This window comes from Abrus precatorius, unplaced genomic scaffold, assembly GCF_003935025.1.
Source record: "Abrus precatorius isolate BTA unplaced genomic scaffold, Abrus_2018 Scaffold7, whole genome shotgun sequence".
NCBI classification, from domain to species: Eukaryota; Viridiplantae; Streptophyta; class Magnoliopsida; order Fabales; family Fabaceae; genus Abrus; species Abrus precatorius.
Window position 1 is genome coordinate 1850153 of NW_020874417.1, and position 17962 is coordinate 1868114.

The following is a 17962-nucleotide window of genomic DNA, read 5'->3' on the forward strand; positions in this document are numbered from 1 at the left end:
AAATAATAATTTTCTGTAATGAAATTATAAAAATTATGTAAGTTTATTTGTGATAGTTAGTTTTTATTTGAATTAATTAATTGTTAAAAAGAAATTAATAAAAGTTTATCAAAAAAGTATGCTAGTCATTGTTAATTCTAAATTCTAACATTTTATTTATCTTAAATAAATAATTTTTAATACAAAATTATTAATTGATTTTCTAATAAATATTAAGCATAGTTGAACAGTATTTTATTCACATTTTTTTACTTAATAAAAAAATAATCCATTCCAAATTCAGAGTCTATCAATAATCCAACACCTATTAAGAAACATAAGAAACATGTTAAATGCATGATATTAAAATTAATAATTAAAAAGAGTAGTGAGAATATAAAAGTATATAAAATAAATGCCAAAATTTTTTACATTTTTTATGGGCTGTATGGCTCAAAACCCATGCCCAATCAATCAATCAATCATGAGTCATCAAATATTTTCCCTGCTACGTGTTTTTAAGATATGAATGAAGAATAGGAGCAGCTGTCAAATTATTTTTTACGTATTACGTTTACACCATGAATGGTGAATTGCCCACAAACCATGAATGAACCATCACTTTTGGGATAGCTGTGGCATGCAAGAACAGGGGAAAGAGTGAGAGAGAGAAAGGAAATAGAGAAAATTAAACAAAATATTATAGAAGGAGAGGAAGAGAAGCAGAATATAGCAGTGTAGCAAGAATTCAGGAATATGAAATTACTTAAAATGCTCAACATAACTATATTTCGAGAATGAACTTCTTTCTAAAACCAAAATTTGTATTTCTAAGTTGAGTTTGAAAGATTCATGTGATTCTTTGTTGGATGGGTATATATTAGTTATTAAAACAATGACGGGAATTTGTGTGCACCTTGGTTATCAACTTTGATTCAGTCATTCTTTGAGGTCAATAAATCATCAGTGAAGGTAGAATCATAGGTTCTGCAAATGAAGATTGTTGTGACTAAATTTTGAGTTCAAATTGTAAAATAATAGGTTAGTGATTTTATAATCTTTTGTCCTTGAGATTTTGCTCTACCCATTTGTTATGAATTTCCCCCACCAAGGAAGGTTGGTGAAGGCTAGGGTTGCTTACCTTATTAAAGTGAGATAACCTTGTAAGAACGTGATGACCATCATGTTTTATATATTGATGTTGCAGTTCTCATAATTAAATCCATTGATAATTTTAGTTCAAATGTTTGGCAGTAAATTCTTTATCAAATTTTATAATGACTCTTGCTGGTATTTGGGGTTTATTTATTAGCAATAGTATAGCGATTATAATTAGCTATAGTTTGTATATCATTTTTAAGTTGAACTGCTATCTTAATTTTCTTAACTTCTATTGATAATTTTGAAATTGATTGGTTCTATTATTTTGTAGTATTGATAACATATTTATATTAGGTGTACGTTACGTCATTGCTTTGGCACTCTGCTATTCAGCTAGTTGCATTAGTTGAATACTTGTCCTTTATTCTTAAATGTTAAACGCTTAAAAAGAGTCTTCAAAAATTGATTTTCCTGCAGTATAAATAAACTCGATTCGCTTTAAGGATCTAATCTAATGTTAAATAATGTAGAGGTTGCAATCGAATGTACTTAGAATGTGACGTGACTGCAGGTTTTCTGAAGATATGAATGCTGAACAATGAATTCCCTCTAATAATGTATTTTGTATTTGCAGGATATTGTGATTATAAATTTTTATTTTTCATTATATTATTTATTTCATTCTCTTCTTCTTTTTAATCTCTTTCTTTAAAATGGAATATGAAAGAATAATTAATTTTTATACTATACATTAAAGTTTACTATTTAAGAAATAAACTATTTGTGAAGTTTTTTTTTTCATTGTGACCACATATATATTTTATAATTAAAATTGATAAAAAATATTATATGTAAATTATACTCTTTCTTAATACAATAATTTTATCTTTTATCTATATATTTTTTAATTTTTAATTTTTAATAATACTTACTTTTACATTTATAAAAATTATTTTTTAAAAAAATTTAAAATTTACTTTTAAGAGATTTATCTCTTAATGTTATGATTATTATTAAATATTTATTATTGACATATAGTTAAAATGATTTTTGAAAATATATAATAAAAGTATTATTTTAAAATAAATTTATTATGTATATGTTTATTTTTAAAAAATAAATATTACACGTACTACTAAACTAGTTTAAGTAGAAAAATTGTCGGTTAATGTTTTTTTTTAAAGTAAATCATGTGATTGTTGATAAGTGTTTTTAGAAAACAAATCATGTGTTAATAATAAAAATAAAATAAAGAAAAATAAAATTAAGTTGTACATAAAGTATAAATAGTAAAGAGATTTGTATTTTGGCTTAGATTATAGATATCTTTTGTTGGAGATAATTTTGTTTGAGCTAGATATGACTATTATGAGCAGCAAAATTTTCTGTCTGAATATTTAACGTAAACATTCACTGATATTCAAATCAGAAACTACAAGTTAAGCTGTTGAAATAGTAAAGAAATTTATGAATCTAATAATTAATTGGAAGAAAAATTAAAAAAAATAATTATTTAGCAATCTTAACCCATTTGTTTCAAAATCTATTAATTAAAATAATCATGAATGGTCGAGAATCAATTTAGTGAGAATACACAAATATTACCTTGGTTTTAATACGTAATTAACATGCCAAAACTAATCTAATTGCAAAGCTAAGGCAAATTGGGTTGAAATATACAAAAATCACGATCGGATATAACACATACGTAACTTCTAATATAAATATAATTAGGTAAGATGAAAAAGGAATTTGAAATAAAAATAAAATCTCAGAAACAATCCATATACAAAAAATCTATGGAGACATAAAAAGGAAAACCCCCTTTATATTGGTTGAAGGCTTGAAGCTCTCTAATCTTTTGGAAAGTATTCAAAATCCGTCTTTGGTATTGCATCTTAATGTATTCGCCACACAGCTTTCCAAAAATGAAGTTAAAGATGTCTAAATAATAAACTTTAAAATTGGAAAAAAATAAAATTTAAAAACTTTGTTAATTTTAAATTTTTATTCTCTTAATTACAAGACTGTCATATTTTGATTCTACGTTGAGACAATTGAGACATTATCTTTCTTGTTTGTAAAATTGCCTTTCTAAGTTGCTTTATGACCCTACATATTTTGATCATGCTGTACATGTGCCTCATTTATTTACTCCTACGAAGAGGCTCAGGCTAGGATGGGATTTTCACCATTTATTTTTTTGTTATATGTAACTCTGAATAATTCTCTCCTTTTTTAATCTGGTTTAGATGAATAATGAGTAATATTTGGTGCAAAAGACTATTCCTTAACAGAAATGGGACTCACTATTTTGAGCTATGGACTCGAACCCATAGTTGTTATTATAGAGAACACAATCTGGAGGTAGTAATTAAGCTATTTGTGCGTGAGGACATGCGCATAAGTCACCAATTTCAATTCAATTTCTCAATCATTTATCTAACTTTAGTCTAATTAGTATTAATTTGATGGTTGTAAATGAATTTTTTCCGTAAATATTATATTTCTCTATTATTACTATTTCCCTCAATTGCACCACCAAATATGCGTGCAACCTAATGATGTGATTTTTTGTTGGCTAATAATTTAAACTTGAGAACTTGGGGTCAGTAAATTAGAAGACCCATGATCTGACAAAATCGACTAAGAAAGCTCTTTAAAATATTCATTGGTGTATGGCTCACAGGTACACGTTGTTCCAACCCTCTAATTCATCTTGGTATTCATTTTACATGCACGAAACATGTAGTTGCAAGCTCCAACGGCCTCTTCAACAGTTAAATAGATCCATTTCTGCCCTATATCATTTTGGAGCTTGGATTTGTGTAGTTTCTTCATCACCTCACTCCCAGGATTGACTAAAACAAGCTGCACACATAGGAATAGAAGATTAAAAAGATTGACTAAAATTGATTATGCTATATGAAAAAATGTGTTTTATAATTAGCAGATACCAGTAGAGAGATAATTACTTGTGGCCCTCTTCTTTCCTCAATTTTTTTTTTTTATCTCTTGAAGCATACTTATTCCACTTGTAAATGTTCTGCTCAATTTTCTTGAGAAAGAGGAGGAGAGTAGTGATCTAAACAATGGAAGCCATGATACAAAGACTATACCTTAACAGAAACGGGCTCACCATTTTGGGCTATGGACTCGAAAACTATAGTAACTCAAAGAACGCAGTCTAGAGGTAGTAATTAAGCCCCTTCGATATAAGCATCACACTTCTCAAATCAGCTGGAGTAAGTATTTCTTATTCTTAGTTCATTCCCGACTCAGTTCTAACTACCTAATTCTTCTCGTTAATTTAGTTGTGATATTTGGAGATTACCTTCAGAGATTTGAAAATGAATGTTTCTGAGTGGGGCTTTTTTAAAATTCAACAACGAGGGTTTATCTTTTTATTAAAATTTCTTGAATGATTCTCCACTCTTAAATTTAAAAGAGAATTAGTAAATTAAATACACTAAGTTTAAACTACAATAAACATTATTTGTAAGAGAAAAATGAGAAGGTGGATATTATAATGTGAGTCTAGTAGGGTATTATCCAAAAGTCCGTTGTCCTAATCAAGGGGTCACATGCTACAAAGCCTGCATAATATACTACAATACTGAGTCATAAACAAGGTATGGGTGTCCTTGCATATTATTAAAAAGGGACACAAGTAGCAAGAAGTAAAATTCCCAAACTCATACTAAGCAGATAATCCCACAAGGACAACGCATTTTCGAATGATTCAAATGCTGTTACAAGTTGCAACAACTGATAAATCTACCAATTTTCACGGCAATTCACAGAAAAAGATATTTCTTGTATTAAGCTATAATTCTCAGTCTTAATACGTTATCTATATATTCTCCAACTCCACAAATCCCATAGAAAAGTAACAATATAGCCAGCAGAACAAAAATGCAGAGTGAAACCATAAATAAAAGGTAAGAAAACAAGCTAAACATACATCAATATTAGGAATTAGGATCATGCATCAGCACCGTCAGAGGCTTTTGCAGCAAAAGGATCATGAGTTGGACCAACATCCTGGCCAATATGGCGCTGAACGAGGCGCTGCAGATCAGCCATAACCTTATGCTCCCTTTTGGCCTTCTCTTCATAGTTAAACATAGCCAAAGCACGCTTATCCTCAGCACTATAAACCTGGTTTTCTTTCCTAATACGAATGGCATTCATTCTCTGATGCCTACTACCACTCATCACATAACCAAGGCTCTCAAACTTCTGAATCTCCTCCGCAGAAAGACCCACTTCACCTCTACGCGGAATACGCTTCCCTTGTTGAACATACTGTGCAATAGCATCACCTTCACCAGGCCTAAGAGCTCCACCATAGCTGATATGCCCCTCAGCTCTGGGCAAGGGCATCGGTCCAACCGAGGGTTCGTTATCCAAAGTGGGCTTTTTCTGTGACTCAAACAACTCCTTTAACTTTAGAGCCTCCGCATTGATCTCCGTCTTCGTTACCTCATCAACCATTGCTTTACTCTTAGCATCACCCGAACCAGAACCATTCTCCTCCTCCGAATACGAACTCTCACTTTCCGTCTCAGACCTTCTCTTTGTTCTTCTTCTGCTCCTTCTGCTACGTTTTGATCGAGACCTTGAAAAAGAAGAGCGTTTCTTCCTCTTTCTTCCACTACTATCAGAGTCATCATCGCTCTCGCTCTCTTCACTCTCATCTGAATCCCTATACCTTCTCTTCTTCCTGTTCCGGTTCCTTTTCCTTCTACTACTGCTACCCTGTCTTCGACTAGGATCCTCTTCTTCTTCCGATTCGCTATCGCTGTACGATTTCCTCGAAGAACCACCAGAACTCTTTCTTCTCTTCTTCCTTGAACGCGAATCATCTGATTCACTACTAGCAGATTTCTCGGATTCTGAATCAGAATCGGATTCAGATTCTGATTCCGATTTTGCTCTTGCTTTAACCTCCTTATCACTCTTCCCAGCGCCGTTGTCTCGGTCAGAAATTTCATCCGCTTTGTTATCATCTTCCAGATCATCGTTCTCACGCCTAGGAGGACTAGGCGTAACGTTCCAGATACAGTGCTTCAGCGATTTCCTCATCTTCTGCCTCTTGACCCTTCTATATTCCTCGTAGCTCAAACCTTTCAACTCCTCCTCGGACTCGGAATCGGAGCGCCGCCAATCCCCGCTTTCGCGATCCAGATACGCACCGTTTCGGCGACCGAATTTCTTTGGCAAAGCGTTGTCGTTCAAAGTTCCGTTAGCGTGTCTAGGGTTTCTGCGTTCCGGCGAGTCCGAACGGCGGCGGCGGTCGTTGTGGCGGTCGTATGAGTCGTAGCTAGGGCTTCGACGGCGGCGATAGTCGTCGGAGACACCGGAATCAGGAGTCGTGTGACCGTTATGTCGGTGGCGTTCGTGAGGGATTTCGATAGTGGATGATGGCCTCCCCATCGCGGAAAGACTGAAAGGAACAATTAGATTCGTGAGGTTTAATTCTATCCAAAATATGCTTTTATCACTATGATTCGCTCAAACAAGGTGAGTCAAAATTATTGATTAATTTTTTGGTTTACACCACAGGCATGATAATCCTGTTTAGGGTTTAGAAACTATATTTATACATCCTCAAACTCAAAACTAAACAACAATCTTTACTAGTTAATCCCTGTCATGTGTTATTAATTTATTTGATTTACCCCCTTTTTTTTTTACAACATTTGATTTACACAGTTTTTTGGGGCTCAGGAGCAGAGAGAAGCCGTAATAAAATGTACGTGGATTTTGTATGAGCTTCTATTGGCCTATGGATAACGATTGGTTCCAAAAAATTGAATAAATAGATCAATTTTACCTAGAGTATAGCACATAATTTTACCATCATCTTTTAAATATTGCACAATTTTTTAAAACTAATTGTTTTCATTAATAATATTAATTTTTAAAATAGTTAAAAGCACTTTTTAAAAAAATACTTTTAAAATTATTGGAATCGTTATCTTAATATCATTTTACATGATTTATTATCTTGGTCTCAATTAAAATATATTTCATACTAAAAAGTAAGTATAATTTTGAGACAATACAATGAGCTTATTTAATGCATTGACTTATTTAGCTCGAACTCGTGAAAGATTGGGCAAGTTAACTGTACTTTTTTAAAATAAGTGAATATGATTTTTATTAATTTTTATGTTAGTATTTATTAATATGATTGATGATAAAAATAATGAGTTGGTTCATTATAATTAAAAATATAAAATTTTATTTAAAATTTTAAATAATTGAACATATTAGTTTAAGTATTTATTTTAAATAATTGGTTGTTTATTTTAATTTTATTGAATGAAATAATTTAATAATGTTTTTTTTTCTAAAATTGTTAATATATGTATTTTTAATCTTTAATAAATGTTAAAATATTTTTCTAGCATTGTAAAGCTGACCAGTGACAACTCGCTTCTTACCAAAGATCAAATTTAAGCTATTATTTTAAAGGTTTTAGTTGTTTTAAGTTTGTTTGTTTTTTTTAAACCAAAAAACTTACCATGCATTAGTCCGTTACCCATGCAAGATGAGTCAAGCAATTCAAATTAAAATAAAGTATGATTTTAAGTTAGGATAAAACGAGAAAAGATAACAATGATAGTATTAAAAAAATGAGTATATTTATTAAGTGTGTATAAAAATATCTATGATGACAAAGGCAGAAAAAAATAAAAAACATTAAGAATAATAATAAAAAATTATAAGGATCAAAAGCAATTTTTATTGTATTTATAAATATTAAAATTATATTTAAGTCAACTTAAAAAAATCACATTTTTCTAAAAAATATTTAAGCCATTGTTTTATTTCCATTATTATTTAATTTATTTTTTTAATAAAACTAAAGAAATGCTGTTTTTTAAAGGTATGAAAATGAAATACGAGAAAAAGAGATTTTTTTTTAAAAAAAATTGTTCTTTATATCATACATTTTACGTTATTTCTCTTTAGTGAAATAACAAAATATTTTAAATAATTTTCGTATTTTTTTCACTTCATTCAAACGGAGAATAAATTGGTATTTTTTTTTATTGTTAAGGTATTATCACATTAAAATATTTTGCAGTAAAAAGTTAAAGGTATATTATATAATTACTTTAAATTTAATATTTTAAAATTTTATATTATCAAAAGATATTTTATTATATTGAATATGGTTAAATTAAAGAGATATTTCTGAAATAAAAAAAAATTAAATTTTTTTAATAGAAATAAATTATAAACTTACTCTAATATGGTATAATCCCCTAAAAACAAAAAATGTAACTGTTATAACGGGGAAAACGTGGATAATATGGTTTGGTCATTTTTTTCCCCTTGCTCCTTTTACTCTCTCAGAGAAAAGTAGAAAATTAAAATCACTGCAGTAATTTGTTGAATAATCAAATTTTTTACCTTTAATTAAGATTGTTGAAGGTGGACCAGAGCATCCCATTGGAGCTATTCTGCACTCCCCACGCCCTCTTTTAGCTTATTCTCTTTTTTTCTTCTTTTATTTTGTGGTCAATCACCCAACGCCCTTTATCCACTATCGTTTTATTCCCGTCTCTCGAATAAAATTGATTTTCATTTACTGAAAATACCTTTAGATAGTATAATTATTCATGATCTTTAAATTTATAAATTTAAATATATTTTTGGTATTTGTATTTTAGCAAACTTTTAATCCTAATCCCTTCCTTTTAACAATTTTATTTAACAACGAAAAATTAACATTATTATCATTCCACGAATAAGAGAAACATCATTTAATTATTCTTATTCTGAGAAAAACCATCGGGTTTACTTAGTTTTAAGCCTCTCCCAGGACAGCTGTCAGAAAACCCTCATCTGTGTATAGTTGCCATCAAAATAATGTCCTTTCTTCCTTTCATCCAAAATTGAGTGGAAAAATCACCAAAAAATAATTTTCTTTTATTTTTTCTCCCCAAATACCTCTTACTTTTAACGGAGATTGAATTAAATTAAGGAATCTTGACATATATATTATCACATGTCAATAAATGAATATATTTAATCAGGACGTTCATTTTAATCGGAAACCACCGAGACAAAATCTACCGAAAACTCGGTAAACTAAAACTAAAATACCGAAATAAAAAAATAAAATAAAGTAAAATGAAATATATAAGAGGATCTTTTTTATTTTTTAATAACTCTGATAACAATAATAATGACAATAACTAAAGAAGGTTTACTAAACTCACCGGCTGAACCCCTGATATTCCACGTGGCACCGTTGAGAGACGCACACTTGTATACAAACCCTCGTCCGTACACGATGCTCACAGTCACAGAGGTTCTTTGTTACTTTCTTTCTCCTGAAAAAGAAAGTGTGATGAGGTCATAATATAATATTATTAATAATAAATAACAGCCACCAGTTGCAGTGGCAGCTATGGCTACCAATAGCTTCGTGGTGGAAGGTCTTTCGTTAATGGCGAAGCGACCATGTCCCTCGCAAAACCCTAGAACGGAGAACCCGAACCAGGTGGAGCATCTTCTGGATGCATTCCTAGGTCTCGCTGATTCCCCTTCTCTCTCTCTCGATCTCTCCCTCGAGATGCTTCTAGAATCATCGCCCTCCGATTCCGATCGAACGGTTCTCATCGATCGCGCCCTCAAAATGGCGTCCACGCTGCTCGATGCAGCCAAATACTCGTCCAGGAAGCGAGCTTCCAAGCACAATTCCATCGCTTGGCCTCTCCCTCCCGACCTCACCATCAAGGTTTTATTCTTGTTTTATGCATTTTTGTTTGATATTAATTGGAAGATTTTTCTTTTCATATTCATTTTTTCCCCTGTGATGACTATGTTTACTCAATTTCTGAAAATACTTTGGTCCTTAGGTTTATGAACCTTCTGGATAATTTCATACCGTATTTTTTATGTGCAGGTTTTCTCAATGCTTGATACGCAGAGCCTGTGCTATGCGTCGGCTACTTGTTCATTTTTTAACAAGTGTGCTAAAGATCCTTTGTGCTATGCCAATCTCGATTTGACCACGATTGTTCCAAAGATTAACAATTCGGTGGTTTCCACGATGATTCAGCGAGCAGGAAAGGCACTAAGGTAAACTTTCCATGCTTATATTTACTTCTTCCCCTAGTAAACGTCAATTAACTGCATATAATGAGTGTATAATTTATAACAATATGACTGAGCTCCTATTTTCTAAGGTTTTATTGCATTTCATCTTTGCTCACAAAATGCACGAGGGGGCGGGGGGGAGGGGATACCGGATTTCGTATTGATTATTTTATTATTTGTTTGAATGGTCTACCTCATCTGTAATTTTTTACCATTTTTTGGCCCCTGCTAGAAATTGTGTAACTAGTATAGTTTTGTGCATGTTTTTCTCTGTAAGCATTGTTAGCCCCATCAACCAGGAAAAGACAAAAAAGTGAATAGCATTAGTCCGTTTTACCTATACCTTATTGGTGAACATGTGTCTCGTTTTTATGTATTTTTAACTCCTTATCTTCTCTGATCCATCTATTTTAATTTGTGAATAAGGTCTCTTAAGCTAGGTGTGATACCTGGTGCTGCTACTTCGCCTGGATCTTGTCAACCATTGGTTTGTACTGTCGGTAGTGCAATTGTAGAGGTACCTAACTTCTCATGGAATGATAGGAGATCCAGACAAGGGAGAGAATCTTCCATTCTTACAAGATCTTGTTTAAGCCCTTTAAGTAGGGATGGTGGTGCTCCAGGGTATGTAGTTCATGAACTTTAGAATTTGGAACATTTGTGTTACTTGTTTTAAATGCAACCTTAAATTTTCATTTTGTAGGGCTCTTTTGAGAAAGCTGAACTTGTACAATATTGAAAGAATGGATAATGCATCCCTTAGTGGGGCATTATCAGCATGCCCTTCTCTGCTTGATCTAGAAGTTGTTGGGCTGTAAGTTAGTTTCCTTCACCTCTTTTTCTCTCAATTTATTTCCTCACTGCTAATGGATATAAGATTCTCATTCTTCAAATGTCCAAAACATGAGGGAAATGAGATTCTTTTTCTAAAATAAGCTTACTTTCTTTTGATCCTGATTTCATACATTCCTATATTGTCCATCAGTTGAACTGGGTATCTTTTCTTTTGTTGTAAATACTGACCATATTTTTATTAGGAATATGTTGGTGATTCAATTTTTTTAATTAAAAATGTATCATTTTTCAATTTTCAGTCAAGTTTCTGATTCTTTATTATCTGCTTAAATTTTTATTATGTATCAGCATATCTGTCTATTTCATATACCTTCCAATAATTTATTTCTTATGAAAATGCGGTTTCTAAATTATACCTTTCATTGGGATTTATTTTTCCTCCTGTTTTTTGTTTTAAATGCTAGTCATGTTGAATTGAGGCAAACATTAATGTCAGTAAGTGCAAAATGCCACTTGATTGAGCGTTTGTTTTTTGAATCTTCTAAAACAGGTAAGTTATCTTCTCAGTTATATTTTTTCATATAATTTTCTTCATATATCTGCTTATCTGTTTTTTATTATCAGGTAGAGATGACAGTTTGAAAACACAAACCTGTCTTGAGCTAGTGGACAATTGTCCTCACCTAACTTCTTTATCTCTTAGGGGGTTTAAGCTACATGATTATAAAGTTCGTGTACTGATTAAGGTAAAGTTATTACTATTGCAGTCTATTATTAATCCTATGTAAATTTGTTAATGTTAAATTTATTTAATAATTTCCCACTTAATATATAGTGTTTCTGCATTTTTTCTTAGTAATTTGTTTATGGCATAGGGAAAAGTGGGAGAGTTGAGAGTGGAATAATGCTTCAAGTCCAAGCTGGCTATAAATGAGCTTAATTTTAATTTGTTACATTGCGATTGCACTTTCTGCACCCCCAAAACCAGCTTGAATTCATGTTAAAGGAAGTCGGTGAACTTCTACAATTTGATAGTTTTATTATGAAGGCTTTATAATAATACAATTATAAAAGATCATATCTTTTGGATTCGTTATATTTTTCAGCAGTTGGTCGGTAAGCAAATTTAGTTGGTCTGAATAAAATTATAAATGATGTATGGTACATATCTCTCTGCATTGAATTGCCTGTTTAGAGAAAGTAAGTGCAGATTTATTGTCTTGGTTTTCTATTGACGGGATGATTTGGAGCCACTTTTTCTTTCTCAAGTTTGAATTGTTAATTTAAAAATCCTATTCATGCAGGGGTTTCAGAAATTGAAATATGTTGATTTTTCTACATCCTATTCAATCACTGGAAGCTTCTTAAGGTTTGTTATTTTTAACAATTAACAACATTTTACTATTAGTCTTCACAATTCACATTCTATCTATTCCTTGAGATGATCTCTTCATATCTGTTTTTGTTTTTGGTCCTATAATCTCTTAATTTTAAAAACCTTTATTTTTCAGAAACCTTGGAAGTTGCAATGGTGGAAATTTGCTTGAGGTTTTAATTTTAAGGGATTGCATGCATCTGAAAGAGGTGAGAATCATAATAATACATTTATAATTCTTCACTTTTTTCTAAATAATTCCTTTGTAAAATGTTAATTGATATGTTGACATGCAGATGGAAGTTGCTAGGCTGTTAACGACAATTCTTGCAGGCGATTTCAAATTGCTTGTACATCTTGTGGGTACATAGAAATATGTTAGTGTGTCAAATATAGTAGTGATTTTCAGATTTAATTCTAGTTCTTACTGCTGCATTTAAACAGGATATATCTAATAGAGAAGGCTTAGCATCTGAGGGTGATTGGTATCGCAGGTGTTTCAACTCTAGGTAATTATTATCATTACTAGATTTGACATTTTAAGTCCTAATTTCAGAATGACTGATGCTTTTGTTGGGATTCTATGGTGCAGTATTATGCCTGTAAAGCAGGTTATGGAAGCAAGACCTGATATGTGTTTGGTGGCTGAGTATCCGCTAGAAGGAAGGTTAGATATTTTTCTGATGGAGTAATTTGGTGCAATGTCCTTCATATGTAAATATAAGTGTTTTTTTTTTTTCTAAAAGTTTTTTTTTCATGTTTCTGGATTGCGTTGCAGTTACATTGAGTCATTTGATTCTGATATGAACAGTGAGTTAAGTGTGCCATCACACTTGAGCTTTCGTAGTTCAGATGCATTGATTTTTATAAGTACATCTGAAAGCAGCTACAATAGTGATCAGGGTAGTGGTAATGAGGATGGTCAAGATGCCAGCTACGTGATTTATGAGGAAAGTTCAGATGACATAGACTCCGTGTCCGTGTAGGGAATGCTCATTGTATGGCATTAATTAAATGGGTCAAATATTTGTGAATTTGGTACTCTCTCTCTCTCTCTCTCTCTCTCTCTGTGTCTCTGTGTGTGTGTGTACTCTGTAAAAGAATCATCCCCCCTTCAGTCCTTAATGTTGGTGAACATTGAAGTAGGAAAGAGATAAAGTGAATGACTTTTTATAAAAATACTATATGAGGATTTATAGCGGCACATGACAAGTACCTAGTCTTTGCATAAAATTTCAAGACTAATCTAGAGGTCTACTCGAAGTTTGTTTACATTTGAAAAATCGTTTTTAGGGATAGATTATTAGCTTTGCTCTGTAGGTTTATTGGGCCACTATAAACTAGTTTTGCAGTTTTACAACAAAATTAAAATGTTTGGTGATTGCCATGCAGCGCACATGACAATTGCATCTAGTCTTTTGCATATCCCATTTAGGAAACTAGAGAATAGAGATAACATTTTGTGCCGCCTTGATTTTATCATAAAAATGAATGGGTACTACTTGATATTCTGAAGTCATTTGTAGTCTGTTTTCCTGCATAATTCAATGTATGTTTTGTTCACCTGCGTTCCTAATGTTTGTGTCTTATTTATAAACCAGGGGAGTCGCAGAGGAAGAAGGATAGTGCCTATTAGAATGTGGACGGGGGATTGTCTTTGACTTTCGTCTTGTCTTCGTTGAAGTTCATTAGCGTGGCATTTTCAATCAGGATGAAGATTGGATGCGAGTATCAGTTTCTTGTCGGCCCAAGTTTCCTTGTTCGCAGAAAATGTAAAGTATAGCCGAGTTGGATGGGTGGTCCTCCCTCCCCCTCAATCCCTTCATTTCCCAAAATAAATCTGCACTAACTTGACTGGATTTATTTTAAAATTAAATATGCAAAAAAATTCAATATATTTTGTTGCCTTTCATACCGTCTATAGCTAATACTGCAACCACAGCCAATGTGTTCTCTGTGCACATGGGGCGTAAAACTGTTCTATATGTAAACGAGGATCAAGCAAACTCGGTGAAGATTATGCGTTAAAAGCTATCTCCATGTGAATGTCAGCCTCAACTGGGGAAACGCAATTTGATGAATCGTAACACTGACAAAATATGTTGACACTAATAACGACGAAATAAATGTAGATTTACAAGCGTTTTGATGCGACACTAAACACGCTGTTAGTATCATGAATGCCTGATAAGTGATTATCAGTTAAGACAGTTAGTCATCGGTATCACTGCATCTTCTATTCAGTTATGATATCCGTCAAAGTATCTTATAAAATGAGGTAAAATCAAGATTTTGTATTAAAGATAGAGTATGCATCGGCATTGGGTCTGATTTATTTTTTCCCAACTGAATTGTCAATTTTAAATCTTTTAAAACACTTATGAATGCTATCTCTTTAATTAATTACATTAGTAAGAATTGTTTTTTAATAACAAGGTAAAATATAATTGATATATGAACATGCATATTTTATCAGTGAAATCGTGATATTTTATTCTGCTCTTAAAACTTCATAAAATATTATATAAACAAAGGTTAATTTTATACCTGAAATTTGCGAATGCCTCATCTTAAAACTTGAATTCTAGTTTTTGCAGTTGGGATGAAAAACGACTTCATACAGCAAGGGATGCCAATACCTCAAATATATATTTATATTTTTTGAGGAATTTTGACTATTTAAATTTTTTTTTCTCTTATTCATTTTAAATTTCAGCTTAAGAGGCAACATTATAAAAAAAAAGAAGTTATTGCCCCTTCTTCCTTCTAATCAAATACACAGAGTATTTAATTGTATCTTGATACATTAATCTTTTACTTAGAAAATATTTTGAGCGATAAAAAATGATCTATATCAAACATATGTTTAGATATTGAAGATAAAATATTTGTGATTTTTTTAACGTGTAATGTTACCAATACATTAAATTCTATGATACTTAATATTTTTGAATCAATATGTATGCGTCTCTTTTCGTACATGTTAAAAAACATGAATGAATGTAATAGGTTTGAATCTTGAGAAGAGAACATGAAAGTGTTTTGTTTTTGATCAACGGCATGGAGCATGGAAATATCTCAAAAAGAAAAAAGCATAAACTAGGCACTATCAAATCTTGGACCTCAAAGGGTAAATTGGGCTTGGGCTACTGAATGTAAATTGGGGTTTCTTTCTCTAGAAAGGAAAGGTAGGAGGCAGAATTTTACAAATAGTGAGAGTGGTGGTGAGGTAGCTCTGATGGCGACGAGCACAAGCAGTAGCAGCAACCAACAGTACAAACCGTACCGTCACCTGAAAACCCTAACCGCACACGAAAGAGCGGTGTCGTGCGTCAAGTTTTCCAACGACGGAACCCTCTTAGCCTCAGCTTCTCTCGACAAAACCCTAATTATTTGGTCCAATGAAACCCTCTCCCTTCTCCACCGCCTCATCGGCCACTCCGAGGGTGTTTCCGACCTCGCATGGTCCTCCGATTCCCACTACATCTGCTCCGCCTCCGACGACCGCACCCTCCGCATCTGGGATGCCACCGGCGGCGACTGCGTCAAGACGCTCCGTGGCCACTCCGACGCCGTTTTCTGCGTCAACTTTAATCACCGATCTAATTACATAGTCTCTGGCTCCTTCGACGAGACAATTAGGGTTTGGGAGGTCAAGACCGGGAAATGCATCCACATCATCACCGGGCACACCATGCCCGTCACTTCCGTCCACTTCAATCGCGACGGTTCCCTCATTGTCTCCGGTAGCCACGACGGGTCTTGCAAGATTTGGGATACGAGCTCCGGCACTCACTTGAAGACCCTAATTGACGATAAGGTCCCTGCTGTTTCCTTCGCCAAGTTCTCCCCCAACGGCAAGTTCATACTCGTTGCCACTCTCAATGATACACTCGTCAGTTCTCTCTCTCTCTCTCTCTCTCTCTCGTATCTATACAGTGGATGGATTCATATAGATTGTTAACTTTTCAGTTTCAGACTGTTTGTATAATTATATATGGAGCATGGATCATTCAGTTAAGATTGCAGAAATTTAGATAACTTTTTTATCATCGGTTTTTCTAATCTTTACAAAAGGGTATAAAATAAGAAATCAACAAATGCTAAAATTTTATTAGAAATTATAATATTTAATTGTTGAATTGCATTTAATTTTGTAATTCCTTAAAAAAAATTATTATTTATGTAAGTTCATAATTAATGTTAATTTGTACCGTTAGAAAAACCGCTTTACCATAACAGACAAAAGGAAATAGCTCAGATTTCTTTTTCAATAAATTTTTCATCGAAAAAGTAAAAGACTACATCTTCCTGTCATTTTAATGCGTTTCAAAAGTGATTTTTAATAAAAGTAGTTATTAATTTCTTAATCAATGTCTTTACCATGACCGTTACTTTAATCTTGTTCGTTTGTTCTGAATAAAATGTATGTTTCTATTTTTTTTTTCAACTACCAATGAAGTAGTGTGTTGAGGAATTAATCATTTGTGTAGGCTGTAAACTTGACATTGATGATCATGACTGAGGTTTGGGGTTAATCATGTAGCCAAGGCCATTAGTTAAAAAATTAACATAATTTTTTTTAATTAAAAATTATGGTAATAAAAGTAAATAACTCTTTTGTAAAAACTTGTTTTTAATACCTTAAGCAGTTTTAAGTACACTTGTTGTTATCATTCCTTTTAGGTTAATAGTAGCATGTTAATTGGGCAGATTGTTGGTTTTCTTTGACAATTTCCCTGACAAAATTAAATTTCTGGGTGCAGAAGCTTTGGAACTACCAGACTGGGAAGTTTTTAAAAATTTATTCTGGCCATGTGAATAGAGTATACTGCATAACTTCCACATTTTCTGTGACAAATGGGAAATATATTGTTAGCGGTTCAGAAGATCGCTGTGTTTATTTATGGGATCTTCAGCAAAAAAATATGATTCAGAAACTTGAAGGCCATACGGATCCTGTAATATCTGTTACTTGTCACCCAACAGAGAACAAAATTGCCTCCGCTGGCCTTGATGGTGATAGAACAGTGAGGGTTTGGGTACAGGATTCATGAATAATGGGAAATTGTATTGGGATGTCGTCCTCTTATGTGACGCATTGCAATCTTGCTTTCTTTTTAGATTTCAACTGCATGCTTCCTTGAGCTTTTTTAATGTATTATATAGTCTTTGTATGTTCATGCGTATTCATGCTTGATTTTAATACTGGACACTATAAACAGGCACTATAGACACAGAGACAAGAAGTTAGAATAATTTGAGATTCCTACCCTGTTGGGTACCAAATATTATAATGTTTCGAGATTGTGAAGAGCCAGAATCAAACGTTGCTACCTTTAAGTTGCTGCTTGCAATGTGAAAAAAGTCTCCAATCATTGGCTTGAGAACTTGTGTAATAGTACATTCATTATTTATAAATACAAAGATTAAATCTCCCTTTGCTGCGGCTCTGTCTGAGGCACAAAACAGCCGTGATGGGATTTCTTTTCCACATTGTATAGCTACTATTGTCTTCCTTACATTATACCATTGTTTTGTGCCTCGTGATTTGAAAATTTCTCTCATTTAATAACACGCGGTCCTGTT

At 32.6% G+C, this 17962-nt stretch overlaps 3 protein-coding genes across 3 annotated transcripts; 2 read left to right on the forward strand and 1 right to left on the reverse strand.

Annotated features, from left to right (window-relative positions):
* Nucleotides 1–3717: 3717 nt before the first annotated feature.
* LOC113870886 (NF-kappa-B-activating protein-like) lies at nucleotides 3718–6704 on the reverse strand. The gene is made up of 2 exons (XM_027507413.1): nucleotides 5045–6704; nucleotides 3718–3951 (listed from the first exon to the last, which is right to left on the reverse strand). Exon 1 carries the CDS (start codon nucleotides 6517–6519, stop codon nucleotides 5065–5067), a length of 1455 nt encoding a protein of 484 aa, XP_027363214.1. The 5' UTR covers nucleotides 6520–6704; the 3' UTR covers nucleotides 3718–3951; nucleotides 5045–5064.
* A 2698-nt stretch (nucleotides 6705–9402) lies between these two features.
* Nucleotides 9403–14528, forward strand: LOC113870885 (F-box protein SKIP17-like). Its single transcript, XM_027507411.1, has 13 exons — nucleotides 9403–9841; nucleotides 10010–10185; nucleotides 10630–10827; nucleotides 10907–11017; nucleotides 11463–11548; nucleotides 11623–11744; nucleotides 12303–12367; nucleotides 12510–12582; nucleotides 12670–12732; nucleotides 12818–12882; nucleotides 12966–13040; nucleotides 13152–13411; nucleotides 13975–14528. Exons 1-12 carry the CDS (start codon nucleotides 9512–9514, stop codon nucleotides 13357–13359), a joined length of 1572 nt encoding a protein of 523 aa, XP_027363212.1. The 5' UTR covers nucleotides 9403–9511; the 3' UTR covers nucleotides 13360–13411; nucleotides 13975–14528.
* Nucleotides 14529–15542: 1014 nt separating this feature from the next.
* On the forward strand, nucleotides 15543–17865 carry LOC113870887 (COMPASS-like H3K4 histone methylase component WDR5B). Its single transcript, XM_027507414.1, has 2 exons — nucleotides 15543–16268; nucleotides 17140–17865. Exons 1-2 carry the CDS (start codon nucleotides 15612–15614, stop codon nucleotides 17428–17430), a joined length of 948 nt encoding a protein of 315 aa, XP_027363215.1. The 5' UTR covers nucleotides 15543–15611; the 3' UTR covers nucleotides 17431–17865.
* Nucleotides 17866–17962: the final 97 nt, after the last annotated feature.